The sequence below is a fragment of the Passer domesticus genome, chromosome 3 (assembly GCF_036417665.1).
Source record: "Passer domesticus isolate bPasDom1 chromosome 3, bPasDom1.hap1, whole genome shotgun sequence".
Lineage (NCBI taxonomy): Eukaryota > Metazoa > Chordata > Aves > Passeriformes > Passeridae > Passer > Passer domesticus.
In genome coordinates this window covers 20,931,566-20,947,442 of record NC_087476.1, presented here as the reverse complement: position 1 = coordinate 20,947,442, position 15,877 = coordinate 20,931,566, and the positions used below count along the sequence as shown (strand labels likewise).

General features: G+C 34.6%; 1 protein-coding gene across 28 annotated transcripts in view; it reads right to left on the bottom strand.

Moving 5' to 3' along the window:
• Positions 1-15,877, bottom strand: part of DLGAP2 (DLG associated protein 2) — a 459,301-nt gene that overhangs the window by 225,488 nt on the left and 217,936 nt on the right. For all 28 annotated transcript variants that reach the window (XM_064412077.1, XM_064412078.1, XM_064412082.1 and 25 more), the window contains one exon: positions 8,056-8,088. In XM_064412077.1, the coding sequence (XP_064268147.1) occupies positions 8,056-8,088 (33 nt within the window). The remainder of the gene's footprint in view (positions 1-8,055; positions 8,089-15,877) is intronic.

Genomic DNA, 15,877 nt, shown 5'->3' with positions numbered 1-15,877 from the left:
TAAGAGCTCAGGAGTTTCATACATGTTTGAGATGAACGTCGCCAGATGTTATCTAAGATTTATGCAAATGTACACTCTAGGAGAAACTGGTGTTCTTTCTGCATGGAAATCTCTTTTAAATCAATGCAGGTTTTGTCTTCAAAACCGTGTTCCTTTTGCCAGCACTCTATTGCTTAACTTTTTCAGATTAATGATCTAGAATCAAAGTAAAATTCATTCATTATCTGCTCAGTCAGAATGAAATGTGTACATGTGTGCAATAATAATAATGTAATTTACTTGTGCATAGATTTCAGAAGACGGATTGGAAATATTCAGTCTTGAAGGTCATAGTATGTGGTGATAGAAATGGAGTTTTTCTCTGCTTTCTGTTACATCTGTGCTTCTGAAACTACAATTGCAGATTTTTTAAGACACTCCCTCTACCCAGAAGAACTAAATGCTGATTGACAAACAATAACTTAATTTTGCATGCAGAAGATCCAGTGGCACCTAGAGCATTTTGTATCTCATTCATGTTCAACTTTACATTTAGAATTAGCCCCACCTTCTCCTAGAAAGGGACAAAGATACCTACAATTCCCCAGTAGCACAAGGCTCCTGTTACATATAAAACTGCAAGCTAAGGCAGGCCTAGGTTTCCTTTTAAGCAGGTGTCTGCAGAGGCCAGGATGACCACCTGAGCCTTCCCTGAGCCTAGAACTAAAGGACAGTTCCAGGTAGTGATATGGTGAAAAAAAACCAAAAAACAACTCCAAAACCCCAAACAAATTAACAAAACCAAACCTGACCCATAATATCAGCTATTTCAGCTTTACTGGGTCAAATCCATAGTAAATTAAATAAGGAATGAATGTTGAAATGAGCCACCTTTAAATAAGTTTTTTAAAAAAATCTATGTTTAGGTAGAAATCCACCATGGTTTTTATCTTACAAAGATGCAGAAGTATGTTTCTAAAACACAAGGCTAGAAGCTGTAGGCAATATTCTGTAGACATCATTATTTGACAGAAAGATTCTCCTAGGTACATATAAAAAGCATTACAGTTGAATTACAGAGCATGGAAATTAGAAGCTAAGGAAAAGCACAGACAGCTCACACTGTCTATAAATGAAACTATAAAAGTTTTCATTTATAAGACATACTTCTAAAACAACACCTTTAAGAGGAAGGTCCTTCTGCAGAAGTTAACATTCAGCATAAAATCTGACATATAACAACAACTACTCAAAACAGAACATTTCATGTAGTATGAAGAGGTGCTAAACAGTTAGCAAAAGACGAAAAATGGAAGCAAGAAGTGTACACATATATACATATCTACTTCCATGCAAAAGTTAATTTAAAATATCAGCATCTTCTAGGCTGCACTGACATTACTCACATTGGCCTCCACTGCAGTCCTAAGACAATTTATTCCCCTACAGGACTAAATTACATTTGCAACTTCATCCAATGTTGGCAGAGGAAATATTCACATTTTTAATGCTGCATGAAGCCTTAAGTGTGTTCTGACTATAGCCTTTGAGGCCAGCTTTTCTCCCTTCATCCCCAGAAATCTAATCAGCCTTTCACTTATTCAGTCATATCGGAGCAAAAGAGATAAGATGGTCCTTGTCTTTGGGTTTGTTTGTTTGTTTAATCACAACAATGTGAAATGAATGTGCATTTGGGATTACATACTATTTATCTAAATTAAATCAGGTTTTTTTTCTTTTTTTGGTTTGCAAATCTCAGGGGAGTGGATCAGTAGACGAAAAAAACAAGAATAACATTGTAGTTTTGAGTACAGTTGTTTCCTTTATATATGAGAAGTAAAAAGAGCTGAAGAATTAATTTAATTTATTCCAAATAAAAATTAAGTGAAGGCATGGCATGCACTTTATTAAAGAAAATAATTTATTTTCTTTAAATAAAATGAGATTTGTTTCTTCAAATATTACTATCTTAAGTAACAACAAGACAGACTATAAAAGAACCAAAATTAGTATCACCAGATCTCAGACTCATTTTACATAGGACTTAGGCTTTTGAAAATACCATTCTCTATTTCAATTCAACTAGACAAAATGGGCAACTTTATTACAGTTATATACAAAATTGTTATTTTAATAATGTCATATATAACTTTTTTAACTATATAAATATGAAGGTTCAAAATTGAATCTTCAAATATTTCAAGTATAGCCAGAAACTGAGAACTTTTTCAGCAGCTAAATCTTTAGCAGACATATTGCAGGCAAATTTTTCTGTCTGCCTAAATGCAGGCAACATGAAAATGCAGCAGCAACCTGTAGTTCAACATTGTTGGAAGAAAAAAATACTATAACTCTTTGCTAAAAATCATGATACACATCATGATATCACTTTATATAAAAACCTGCACGGTTCAAGAATAATGCTCATTGTGAATATGCTCTAATTTGTATCCTAAAGAAATTAATTGGTAGAATTGCACATATTAGCCCAGAGAGAAAGAGATTAAAAAAATATTTAGGTTCATATAATCTCCAAATTCTGTAGGTTATTTTAAAAAATGTGTAGTGTAACGAACTTGCCTATTTTTGTAAAAAAAGTTCAATATTTACAGACTACCCAATGGAATAGGACAGCAATACAACTGTGAAACTTGAAAAAATTTCTATAAAAATGGCAAATCAAATCAATTTGAGAATAGTAACTAAAGTGTTAAAAATTTTTTATTAACAATACTTGGATCAGGAGAAAGTTTCATACCAGTAATTTTATTAATCATTATTTAAATGCTAGGAAGGAAGTTCATCCAGACACACAAATGTGTCTGCTCATGAAAACCAAGGTGTTGGTGTACAAATAGGTCAAAGAAGAAAGATTGAAGATCTTGACCTTATATTTACATAAAATTTTTCATACATGACTGAATAAACTCAGCATTATCTCAATCACGTCAGGTAATAATTAGGAATTATTATTGTGTTCGTAGCAGGAACCATAATCTATTTAAGTATTTCATGGCACATATACAGAACAAGAAACCTTCTCAGGTGAAGAAACAATTGTGATTTTTTTTTTTTTTAAATAAATAGCAGGAGAAGAAGAAATATTAACATTAGGCAAAGTATATTTTATTATCTATTATTGTTTCCTTAAATAGTCAGGATTATGTGTTATGAAATGTACTTGGCTTCCTCAGACAACTTTTATTTTATTACAATTGTTGGTCTAGTAAACACATTAGAAGTATAAAAAGTTAAGACTACAGGACTCTTGAAAGTCACTGGTAATAGTGGCCAAACTGTCAGCTCTCAGTGCAGATTACTAAATGTTAAGATTAGCAAAATGAGGATTAAGGAAATTCTCAGGAGTTATTAATATGCCTGTAATAGTTTTGTATGAGATACCAAGGGAAATGTTCATATTCAGAGCCAGAACTACACAGATGGAACACCATCAATATTAAGACATATTGCCAAGTTTAGGGTATTTCTTTTAACTACCTACTCTCCAGATTCTTTGTTTAAAGAAGAAAAACAATACCAAAACCAAACAAAAAGCCCCAGCCAATCAAAATAAAACAGACCAACAAAACAAAGCAAAAAACCCAGACCAATTTCACCCCAAACTCCAACATACTTGCATTAACCAGAGCACAAAAGGCAACAAAGCTAATAGCCCCTGAAATAAATACATCTCTCTAACACTGACATATCTGAAAAACACATTTTTTCATCAAGGAATATAGAGTTTTGTGTTGTTACAGTCAACTATTTATTTACATTTCTTATATTTTCCAAGTTTTACTGAATATTTTATGCATCTTGTGAGCAAATAAAATTAAACAGTACAATTTAGTTTTATTTCAGAACATTCAAAATTTCACTAAATAAAAATAGAATAAAACTAAATTAAATTAATCTTCCACTATTACTCCTATTAAAAGTCCTCCTACAAGTAATTGATATAAACTTATGTAAGGGTAAATCTGTGACATACGCTAGCATTCTTGTAACTGCTAGAAATTTTGCACAAACTTATTTTTTCTCAGAGGAAGACAAAATTATGTAGGCATCTGATCTCAAAATTGAAATCAACAGTAAAAAAAAAACTTAATCTTCTGACAATTGGATTTATTATCAGATAAAATATAATTGTGAGAAATTTCTGAGTCTTTTGACACTTGGAGTAATTCAGTATCTATGAAATGGCTGTATGAAATATTAACTGTTTAACTTAACAGAAGAACAAGTTTAGGAAAAAAACCCAATGTGCAACGTGAGATGCATTAAGAAATAGCTCTCCTCTAAGATCCCTTTTGCACAGAATATTTATTTTACTAATTAAAAGAGTCACTGTTTAAAGATTGCTACCACAAACCCTGCAAGTCTAACAACAACAACCAGTTCTTGTGCCAGCTACTGGCAAAAAAAAATGGGTGAACTTCATTCAAACTGTAGGTGTATACCACAGCCCAAAAGAGATCTGAGACATTGAGGAAGAATCTGAATTACCTGGAAAAATTATAGAAAGAGTAAGACACTGCTGAAGTTATGAAGGATATTAGAAATGCCTGGAAGAAAAGCTTTCATTTGTATAAGCTTTAAGAAGACAGAGTGGTCTACCGAAACCTTAGCTGCCACCAAAAGTACTTGCTTTCTGCTTTGATAATACAGAAAATTACATTTGATAACATTGTCCTTTCAAAACCTTCTGTGAATAAATACAAAGGTTTAGAAAGAACAGAAATATCTGCTAGAGGGTTTATGGGGAAAGCTGCTCCTGAAATGTCTCATGACTACACCAGTGTGTGTCACAGAGTAGTTCAGCTGTCACACAGACTGAGCTGGACACGTGTCTGTAACTTGCCATTCTCACTTTAAATCTGAGCAGGAGCAGAGCAAAGAACAGCCCAGCAATGTTTACCATGACAGCATAATCTGTCAACTGCAGATCACTTCCCCAAATGTAGCTGTAGTTACCTCTCTGGAAACATGCCTTTGTTGCTCTTGCCTTTCCAGAAGATGGATCTGCCTGAAGTAGCCGTGCTAATTCGATCTGCAACTTTAGTTTCCTCTCCGTATAAAAAAAAAACCCTGATGCTCTTCATATTTCTCACACTGACAGGAATGGTGGCTGGCACACTATGAGCAACAGAGCAAAGCCATGATTTTTGAAACAGAACACACAAGTCTGCAGCTCATACAAAAGACTTATTCTCAAAGACCTCAGTTTTGTCTAACTCATTCTCTTTAGATAGGACACAAAGGAGGACACATGACACATTTAACTGCAGAACCACAAGTTCCCAGGCAAAACATTGAAATGAAGAATCTACTCTCATAATTTATATCTCCCTTCCATATCTGATATGTTTTCACTCTAGGCACGATACACACACATTGTTCCACAGCTGTGCAACAATGGGTATGCAGATAAATGCAATTGCTTCCTGCAGTGCAGCACTAACTGCTGAAAACTTGGCAAAGTGCCCCCAGCAAAGAGCTCTGTTTTACACAGCTATTCTTATGACACTTAGATAATCCAGGACAAAACTGCTGGTTTTGAAAGGGGAGTGATGGTTAGAGAAAGGATGAGCTGTAATGAGAAGTGAGATTACATTCGACCAACTTGACAATCAGAATTTGAGGCTTGCAAAATGCTTCCATTCTGCCTCCTCTGTTACAGAAGGCTAAATGTGATCAGAACACACCTAGCTGCCTGCAGATCTTTCAAGAAATGGCATAAACAACTTCCAAGAACCCAGAAAACATAAGGTGTGCAACATTGTATTCCTCTCACCCAAGCCCAGGAGATAGCCCACATCTACTGTTTCTCAGATGAATCTCTCCTTAACACTTTGGAAAGCATAGGAGGACTACACTGTGGCATGTCTGTCCTGTAATTCTGCAAGTTCGCCTTGATGTTACCAAAGTACTTTAAGGCACTTGGTGAACTTTCTTTTTTCTTTTTTTTTTTTTTCTTTTATCTGAAAAGGAGGAAGAAAAAAGGAACTTGGAGGCAAACAGTATCTAACTTCAACTGATACCCTCTGAATTTTCCTCTAATTTAAAAAATGCAAGCTACAAGCCACAAAGTATCTCAAATTTGAGAAGAGAAGAAGTCTACAGAGAAAAGTCAGAAATTACACTTAGAACACTGCAAAAACTTGATTTTTTAGTTCTTCCCTTCTCTTAGTGTACTATGGAACCATGATTTATAGAACATTGGATAGGAAAAGGATCTTTTTGAGGGTTTTTGTTCTTTGTTTTGGTTTATACAACAGAGATATGAAGTTTCTCTTAGAATGGCCTTCTAAAAACTAAAGTCAGCAGCCAGAACAACTGCTTCTTCATCACAAAATTAAGTCTCAAACGTCTGTGAATGAAAAGTGTTAGATAAGAATTTGTGCTCATCTGGCAAGGGAAAAGCTTCAGATTCTAAGTCTTGTCACTAATCTAAGGTGACAGTTATATCAATATTTTTTTTTAATTGAGGCAGAGAATTAATAATTAGCATTCCACTAATACTGTGTTTTAGAGGAGAGACTGGTGATCCAGGACACATTCACTCCTGGGAAAGTTCATTTCTGTGTAGCTAGAAACTGAATGTTATGTTCTTGAGGCCTGTTCCTACAGTAATACCTATAGTTATCTTTGGAGTGTGGGTTTTTAGTCATATAAATGTTTAAAAAATATTACCATTTTTTAAAATTCCCTTTTTAAAAAGTCCATATATATTTATTAATGTTTGCAAAGCTGAAGAGGTATGAAAGAGCAGTAATGAAAAGAAAGGAAAACTATTGTTATGAAGCAGGCAGAGCATATAATAAAACAGAACTAATCCAATGCATAACTTTAAAGTTGGTTAGCTTTATCAGGAGAGAAATATCTCATGAAAGGCAAACAAACACCAATCTCATTTTTCCTTTTCATACCTGTATCTGTATTATAAATGTATTACATAAAGGACAAAGAAAATTTAAAAATCAACAATTGACTGTTTATTAAAGGTATGCAGTCAAAACAAATTTCTAAAAGAATTATTTGTCAGTAGATAACAAAAGAGAAGGAGATAATAATTATTTAATTTACTGAGTTATTTCACTAGGTGCAAGATCTCAAAGCTTTCCACTTCCAGTCTTCATATCCTAATAACTTGTCCCTACTAAATTTATAAAACATTAGAAGCTGAAACTTTTTTATCAGCAGCTATTCAAAATACAAAGCTGAATGTCTTTGTGAAAAGCCTAGAATCTATAATTTTATTTTTTAGCTCATATACTTTGCTCCATTTACACTGACTATTTTGAACTCTATTCCTTAGAAAGACTCCAGGTGGTTGATTTCAAACTAAGTTAATCTTTCACCATTTTCTTTATAACAGCACCAATGTTAATAAATAAATAAATAAACAAAAAACCCAAATAAATAAATAAATAAATAAGAGATATTTTCTTCAATAATGGCATACTTTAAAAACCATATTCTCATTGCTTGAGCATTCATTTAAGTAAAATGAGTGTCTCGTCTTGGTACTAAGTCACTTGGAAAAAGCCCTAACAAAACAAACCTACAAACACTGCCACGTGGGCATGTATTTGAACTACACAGGTTGCTGCTTAATTATTGTTGCTTCTTCTTTGTTTCAGAAGCAGTATTTATTCACTACATCTGCTAAAATGTGTTAGCTTCTCTGTAAATAATCTGAAATCTAAAAATATTTTTAATTTCTCTTTTACATCCAATTTCTATGATTTCCATGCTCAAAATGATGTCCCTAAATGTCTTTTTACACTCACATGTACTGACAAATTAGCTTGAAAAACACACAAAAGAACAATGAAAGTAAATGTTTTAATTTTTGTTCTTATGGAATATTTGTCTTTTAAGGTATTTCCTGCCTGGAGCATGTGCTCAGCTTAATTAAAATAATTTTTTGTATCTAACATAGGGTAGAATGCCTTTCATTGGTTTCCACCATTTATGTACTATTTCCAATCTATTGTACATGAGTAATATTAAAGTGAAGTGTTCACCTCAAACTGCTTTGAAAAAATATTAGTAGGAAAACACACTCACCTTCAGGCTCCCCACAGAGTGTACACTGTGACTCTGCAAAGAAAAAGAGAAAATTATAATTTCTTTATTTTAAGATGTCATAATTATATCCAAATATAACAAAACTCAGAGAACTCAAAATTAGCACAAAAAATGCAATTCTATTTCCAGCACACATTTCTTAAAAGGTGCAAAATAATAAAAAAAAAAAGAAAGGATTTTTTCAGGAAGAATTTTAAAATAGAACTATATAAATATTTAGTTACATTTATATAACTATCACCTTCAGAGACTCCAGATTGCATTCATGTAGCAAGACTTTTTCCTTCGACAAGACTTTTTTCTATGTTGATATGTACAATACTGCAGAGACAACAGTCACTCAAATAAAAAGTTTAAGTCTGCTAATATTTTACTGTTTGAGGTAGCAAACAGCAATAGTGACAAAGTTGTATTCCTTTCTCATAAGACTCCCATGTCCTCCCAGGCAAGAGAAGTCAAACAGTCATTCAAATGTACACTTATATTCTGCAAAATACTCAAGTATAGAAATGAAGGAAATTAAACTCCATCAGAACAAACATACAATCTCTAAAGGTGCAGTTACTATTTTATCTATCTATCTATCTATCTATCTATCTATCTATCTATCTATACACAGGCACATGTGCACACACACGTGTATGTATAAACTGTAATATAAAATCAGTACAAAAAGCAGTTTAACATGCCTGGCAAATAAAAGTCCACTACAAAAGCTTCCTGAAATTATCTCCACCTTGGATAAAAAATAGAAGAGTTAACTTTAACTATGATCTTCACTCAAAGGCAAAAAAATGTCAGAAAAATACAATATGAAACACGTGCACTGAGCAGTTTGACCTCTGTAGTGCCACAGTGGCACTGCCAGTTATTTAGAAGGACTTTCTCCATACAGGTAAGATGCTGTAACCCACCTTGTAATGGCACTTGACCCTACATATTTCATCTATTTTGAACATGTTAATCCCTGGGGTTTTACTACTGTTAGAGACTGTGGCATGCATGTGGGAAGTGAGGAAAAATAAATGAATGAGGAAAAATAATTTTTTCCAGGCAGCTCTGCTGATGCTAGGTAGATCACAACTTTTAGAACACCATAAAGTTGCCTGATAGAAAGACATGAAATTTAAAGCAGCTCAACACCTTGAAACACATAGCCAAAGTTTGTATTGACAGACTTATTAGTGTCCCCAGCAGAGGTGACAAACTAGAAACAGCACCCCAACAACAGGCTCGAGAAAATCTCCAGTGAAGAGCACGAAAAGCCTGGTCACAGGTAAGTCAGGCCAGTTTCTTTCACTGCGTGATGAAAAGTGCATTTGCCACAACACGAAGTGAGGCAGAAGAACCAGCTCAGAAGATATTTTTTTCACATTTTATTCAAAGACTTTCTGAGGTTTTACTGAGATGGGCTGCCTGCCTGTGTCTAGTTTGTTATCCTGTTTGATAAGGAAGAATAATCTGAGACTTGGTTTCTGAAGTTCTGACTTTTTTTGATTCTCTATGTTCTTAACAACTGCTCACCAATTTTTTATAATCCAAAGAGTCTGCCTGACATATTTGGCACCTTCAAACACCATCTTCATAGGTCCCCACTCAACAGTACAAATGACTAGCTTCCCTCTTTTTTTCCCTCATAAACATAAATTAGTGCCAATATTACAAGTCTGCAGGAGGGTAGATAGTCTGCCTGCAAAACAAGGCTTGCAGCTATGACTAGTGCCAGAAAGTTGTCAATAGCTAGAAAGGTGTCAGCACTATCCCTGCCAGACTGCAGCTTTTTTGGACTTTTTCAGATGTTTATTTAAGGTCCCATATCTGTGAGGAGCCCAGGTGTCCCCCTGTCTCAGCGTGCCTGAGGAGACTTCATGGGGGGATTTTTTTTCATGCCTTTCAGCAGCTGGGAATGATTTCAAACTGACAGCAGCATGTCTCTGTACACTGGTAAGAAGCAGACTTTGTGGATGTGGATAATTCACCACTAAGGCTCTGTTTATGAATTTCTCTGCTGTAGTTTGCCTCTGGGTGGGGAGACTAGATACCCTTGTTGTTGTGCTGGACACATACAGGTTGAGAGACAAATAAAAACACAAACCACTTCTAGCAGGCATGTAAACAACACAACAAGTAGGTTGTACAGAGCCCTGCTTTCCACAGAGCCTGTGTGAGAGGGACAGAAATAATTATTTCTCCACAGAGTCTGTTTAGATCTGTACATTCTATGGCTATTGTTGAGAGACTGCATGCCCTCAGTTTCTAAAACCACAACCCATAAACATACACTCAATTATTTGTTGATTTACATTATATGGAAATACAGAAATCTGAAAATTTTGTTAAGAAGCTATGATTTGACACTTTTTAAAACTTCTTTTCTCTGTAGTGAAGTTGCTGTATGTTGGTAGAAAAGATCTTTCTAGAAGATGGCTCAATACTAAACATCTGCATTAATTTAAATTTTTACTAATTTCAGTTAAATTTTTAATTTTTTTCAGTTAAATTTTTACTAGTTTCAGTTCTGGGGGCAGATGACAACAATGAAGGACATGACAATAGTAATTACATTGTTTAGGCTTAGATCCATCTCACCCAAAGTGTATCAACATTAGTTGAGTGTATCAGTAAAATCTAACCTAGTCTCAAAAAATTAACCAAGGAGAGGAAAGAAACAGCCACTTATTCTGTCTTAGAAACTTACACAGCATGAAATCAAAATCAAGGTCACCTTTTTTTTTTTAAATTACTCATTCATTTTTTTCCTTTTGAATGTTGTAAAAGGTCTTAGACTTCACAATAATATTCACTGCAAAAGAGGAGGGTTTGTTATATGTGACCTCTGGAGATGAACTAGTTCAGCCTCCCACTGAGAGCAGAGAAGGGCTTTTGCCAATACAAGTTCAGTTCTGCTGGGGCTTAATAGTCAAGTCCTGAAAGTCACCAAGGATAGAGATTTCACAACCTCAATGAGCAGCCTGCACCAGTGCTGCATCAGCCTCATTAAGCTGTACTTTAATTTCCTGGTGTGCACTTTGGGCCATTCTTCGTGGTTATATCACTCAGCATTGCCCAAGTGACTTTTGCTCCATGCTCTGTAACTCTCCTTCATGTAGCCCACTGTGGATCTTCACCCCAACAGACTAAACAAGCCCATCTCTTTCAACTACTCGGGGCAGAGGGCCCTCTGCTAGACTTCCTCCGTTTCCTCCCTGAGCTTGTGGAAGCAGGGAACCCCAATCAGTGCACGCAGTATTCCACGTGCCTCACCAGCACCAGAGGGATGTAAAAACCTTGATAATTTGCTAAGGATACTCGTGCTGACATAGCCCGTACTTTACACGTACTTTACATGTTTGCAATGAGAATGCCATCTACTCACTCATGTGCAGCTTGGTATTCATGTACATTCAGAAAAAAATAAACTAGTATATCAAGTCTTAATAAGATGAGTACTCTGATCAAAGTCTCCCAACTATTATAGCCATGCCAATGTATGTGAAATTATGGCCTCAGACAAGTAACTTTTCTACAAAACTTTTCTACAAGTAAATTTTCTACACCCATGCTGGATAAAATGTCGAAGTGTATGAAATAGAAGCAGGGACATGACCACATTTCAGGCAAAGATATTTCTTAAGCCTCTCCCTTGCACAATTCCTAGAAATGGATTATGTCTGTGCATATCTGATCCATCCAAAGTATTATAGTAATACTTTCACAGGAGGTATTCTTTCTTTGCTGTATGTTGCTAATTAATTGCACTTAACAAAGTTGCTCCTTCTAGCAAACACTCATACATCTGAGTAACTTTTTGTCATAGCTCTCAGTAGCAAAATGACTAATACAGGTGAGTGTTCAGAGATTTAGGACCCAATAAATCAATATAACAAGGAAAGCCTGTATGTATATTATTAATCTTACGCTGTCATTTTGAAATTGTCTAGCCAACAGAAATAATATTCCCAGATACAAGAACTTGCTGACAAAATAGGTCATAAGAAAGATCCTATGAGGAAACAAATTTGTCATAAATACACAATATCTTTTTCCCTCCAAATATTATGAAACGTATTTCATTTTTATAGTTTTTCTTGCCCAATTTCAATGATAAGAACAACTAAAAATAATAAAACCAGACATATAAATACCAACATTATTTCTCAAAAAAAAAAAAAGCTGAATTCAACATTTAGTTTTAAATTAGAGTGAAAATAAATTATTCTGCTAAACACACTAACATTTCATTCTTTGTATATATACTTTTCCTGTATGACTGGTCCAAGCACAATCAAACTACTATAAAGAGGTAGACTAAAGAAAGCAATATAAGGGCCAGGTGAAATACACAAAATAGCCATTACAAAAAACTGCAATTCAAACCATCCATGCAGGCTATATAACAAAATAGGATTAAGACACCACATACCAGTAATATTTTTAATTAAAGAAAATATTGGATGGTATTTAACACTACACTTCACTGTACACTATGCTCTCAAAAGGGGTTTTCCAAATTATGGAGTCCAATCTGGATGATTTTGACCAGGTTTTATGGAAGTGACAATATGGGGAGCAATAATGTGCAAAGGTGAGAAGCGGTGCTGGGATAACTTGACACATCAGCACTGCATTCAAAAAATACATTATGTCAGCACTTCTGACTACCTTTGAATAATATACCACATATCCTGTTCTGTATCTCCTCTACATTTTTTTAACAGGTCTTTCTGTCTTTCTTTTAATCTGATACTTCCAGATACCTTGCACAGCTCTTCCCTGCTGCCTATATTATTTTAAATTTCAATTAGAAACATACATGTTCTCCATCACCTATATTTCTCTACTTGCTTTTCCTTTTTTCCCCCACTAGATATATTTACTGATTGGCCAAAAAAAAAGAAGTTAGAACTGTACATTTACTGAATATCACTGCCTATTCAAATCCAGAATTCCATGCGTCAGAGGAAAACTAGAAATTATTTTTGTTTCACTGAGAAATATGGAAATATGGTTTGCCTCACAAAAAACAATAGTCAGTTTGTCTTTCCTCCATTCACTTAGGAGGAATGATAATATTAATATTAATAATAATAATAATAATAATAATAATAATAATAATAATAATAATAATTTTACAAGAGGCAATTTAGCAGATGATTCTTTAGACATTTTTTGTAAAGGCAAACCCAACTGTTTCATCATTTTCATCAGCACCCTCTGTGATCAGTCTCTTTGTATCATTTTACTGATATTAATGAAACAGAACTGTGTGGCACTCAAAGTGAAATAGAGGAGCCATGCATTATATTGAGATTTAGTGTGGCTGCAAAGCAAATCATAACTTAAGGCTCAACTATAAAAACAATAATTTTAGGGAGTTTAATCCAATATTTGTATCTAAACATGGCTATAATAGCACCAATAAAAGTTCAAAGTATTATGAATTATGTTTTCCATTCTCTCTCCTCATGTGTATTTTTCTCCTACACCTTTTGCTTTATCTATTTTAGCTCTTTCCTCCTGTTGGTATCTCATCATTACATAATATCATCTGCTGAGATCAATGGGACAGACCTGTAGGATAAACTGCAGGATTTTGTCATGTCTACCAAGATTATCCATTCACAATATCCTCTTTGTTCCACACTGATGCTAGAGCAAATCCCTTGGAGATGTCCTGCTCTGTGTTCAGTCACCCATTTAGGTAAGGTATTGAGAGACATCATTAAAAACCAACTAGCCTTTTCTTCTACAAAGCCCATTTTACCTACAGATATTTTTTCTAAAATGTGCTCTAAAGCCTTCAATAACAGGGAATAAAACCCTCCATATGCAGATGAAAAATAAAACATTTAATGCACTCAGGGAAAAAAAAAAATCTAATTGATACTCATTTCCTTAAGTTTTGGAGGTTTTTTTCTCAATTCTAATTCCTCAGTTTTTCTCTGTCATGGTGTGTAATACTCATTTTTGCTGTTCTCCAACTTAGCTGTATCCTAAAGTTATGAGTGCCCCACTCTGAGTACACTTCATGACCAAAACCCTTTGAGTGCCTGGTACAGCAAAATATTTACCCTCTGACAATCTCTTATATTTTTAAGAATGCTATTGGCCTAATTAAAGGCAGCACTATTTTTTTGACTTGAATGATTTGTCACTCGTTCTGTTGGACAGAAATTTGACTAGAGGTACCTGGATCAGTTGCCATCATAAAATTGAATTCATTCAAAGACACTTTGTTGATGCACTTTTCCAGTACAAACCCTGTTAAGGTAATCCATGTAAACCAAATCCACAAAGCATTCAAGGTACTTTTTAAAACCTCTTGACTGAAACTATGAAGTGGTAAAAATAATCAAAATTTCACTACACCAAAACACTGTATTTCTTTTAGTATTATCAGTGTTGACAAATGGCACAATAGAAAGAGAAAGCAAGTATTTTTGCACTTAGATATTGTTTTGGCCCATTTCCTTAAGCAGTCATAAAGGAAATAAAAATAACTTAAATCAAAAGAAAACCACATTTGTGTATCTATAGGTAAACATATCTGTCCATCTTGAAACTTTTTTGTTTTTCTGTGCTTCTTTTTTTTTCTCAGAAAAATAAGCCACTTCATCATGCAGAACATGCTGAAAAATATAATCACAACAATTGTTTAGAGTTGTTGTGTATATAGCAAACAAATGTATTTAATTCCTTTGAAACTATTTCTACAAGTACTTCTTGCTGAGTCTAAGAGCCTACTTTCCTGCCTTCCTCTCACTGCTGATCATTGTAAGACCATTCTCAAGATGAGATTCCCCTGCATTTGCAATTTCATCTTTCTTGAATACTTCCTTTCAACTGTATTTATAGCTAAAGCCCTTTTACTGCCTAGGACTGGGCCTTGAGGTTAGGAAAATCAAATAGCTACTAAAGTTTTGGAGAACAGGAAAACTACAATAGGAAATAACCCAGCTGCCTGTGAGAGCCCAGCAGCTGGGCTATACTGGGAAAGACAGAGCAAGGCAAATGAGTAGTCCTGAGAAGTGAAGACACTGAAAGACCTTTTTAAACAGAATATAGAATAGCCATTATCAAAATAGAGTGAGCCTAAAGCTGAAGAAAATCAACCAGCCTGGAAGTAAACTTTGTATATTTTTGAGCAAATGAACTGACATCCAACCAAATGCATAAAGCAACCACTAAGAGACCATTATTTTCCCCAGATAAAAATATAAGGTTCATGCTCAAAGCAATGCCAGAACCTATTCACAGTATTTGCACATCAGATCCTTCTCCATATGGAGTTTACACATTACACATGCATTAACCAAGCCAAAAGAGATCAGAAAATAAGATACTTTCACAGGAAAACAAAAATAACTGAAGCAATAAAAAGCGAAATATTAGCCACTCAAGAAATAAAAAAGGAGCTAATGTTTCTCTTGGTGATCTGGACACAAATGCTTTCTTTTCAGAGGAGCAGTCATAAACACAGTAATAAAAAGGGTGTGCTTTAGCACACTTCTGACACATATTTCAAATGCACAATATCCAAGTGGAGAGTCTAAATATCTGAGTATCACAAAGAGTCCAAAAAGACCAGGTGATAGGTTTATAAAGAGCAAATCCATTTGTATTTCTTCTCGTTTTTCCTCATTTCCTAGTGATGTTGAAGGTTAAAGTGAGTCATATTCCTCACAGACAAGGTTAAGAAACTTGCCACCCCCTTATCACATTGTAGCATGATTTTGAAAAATACCCTGGAGGGCAAGGGTGATGATCAAAAATTGTAGGAGTGATGACCCATGAGAGTGCT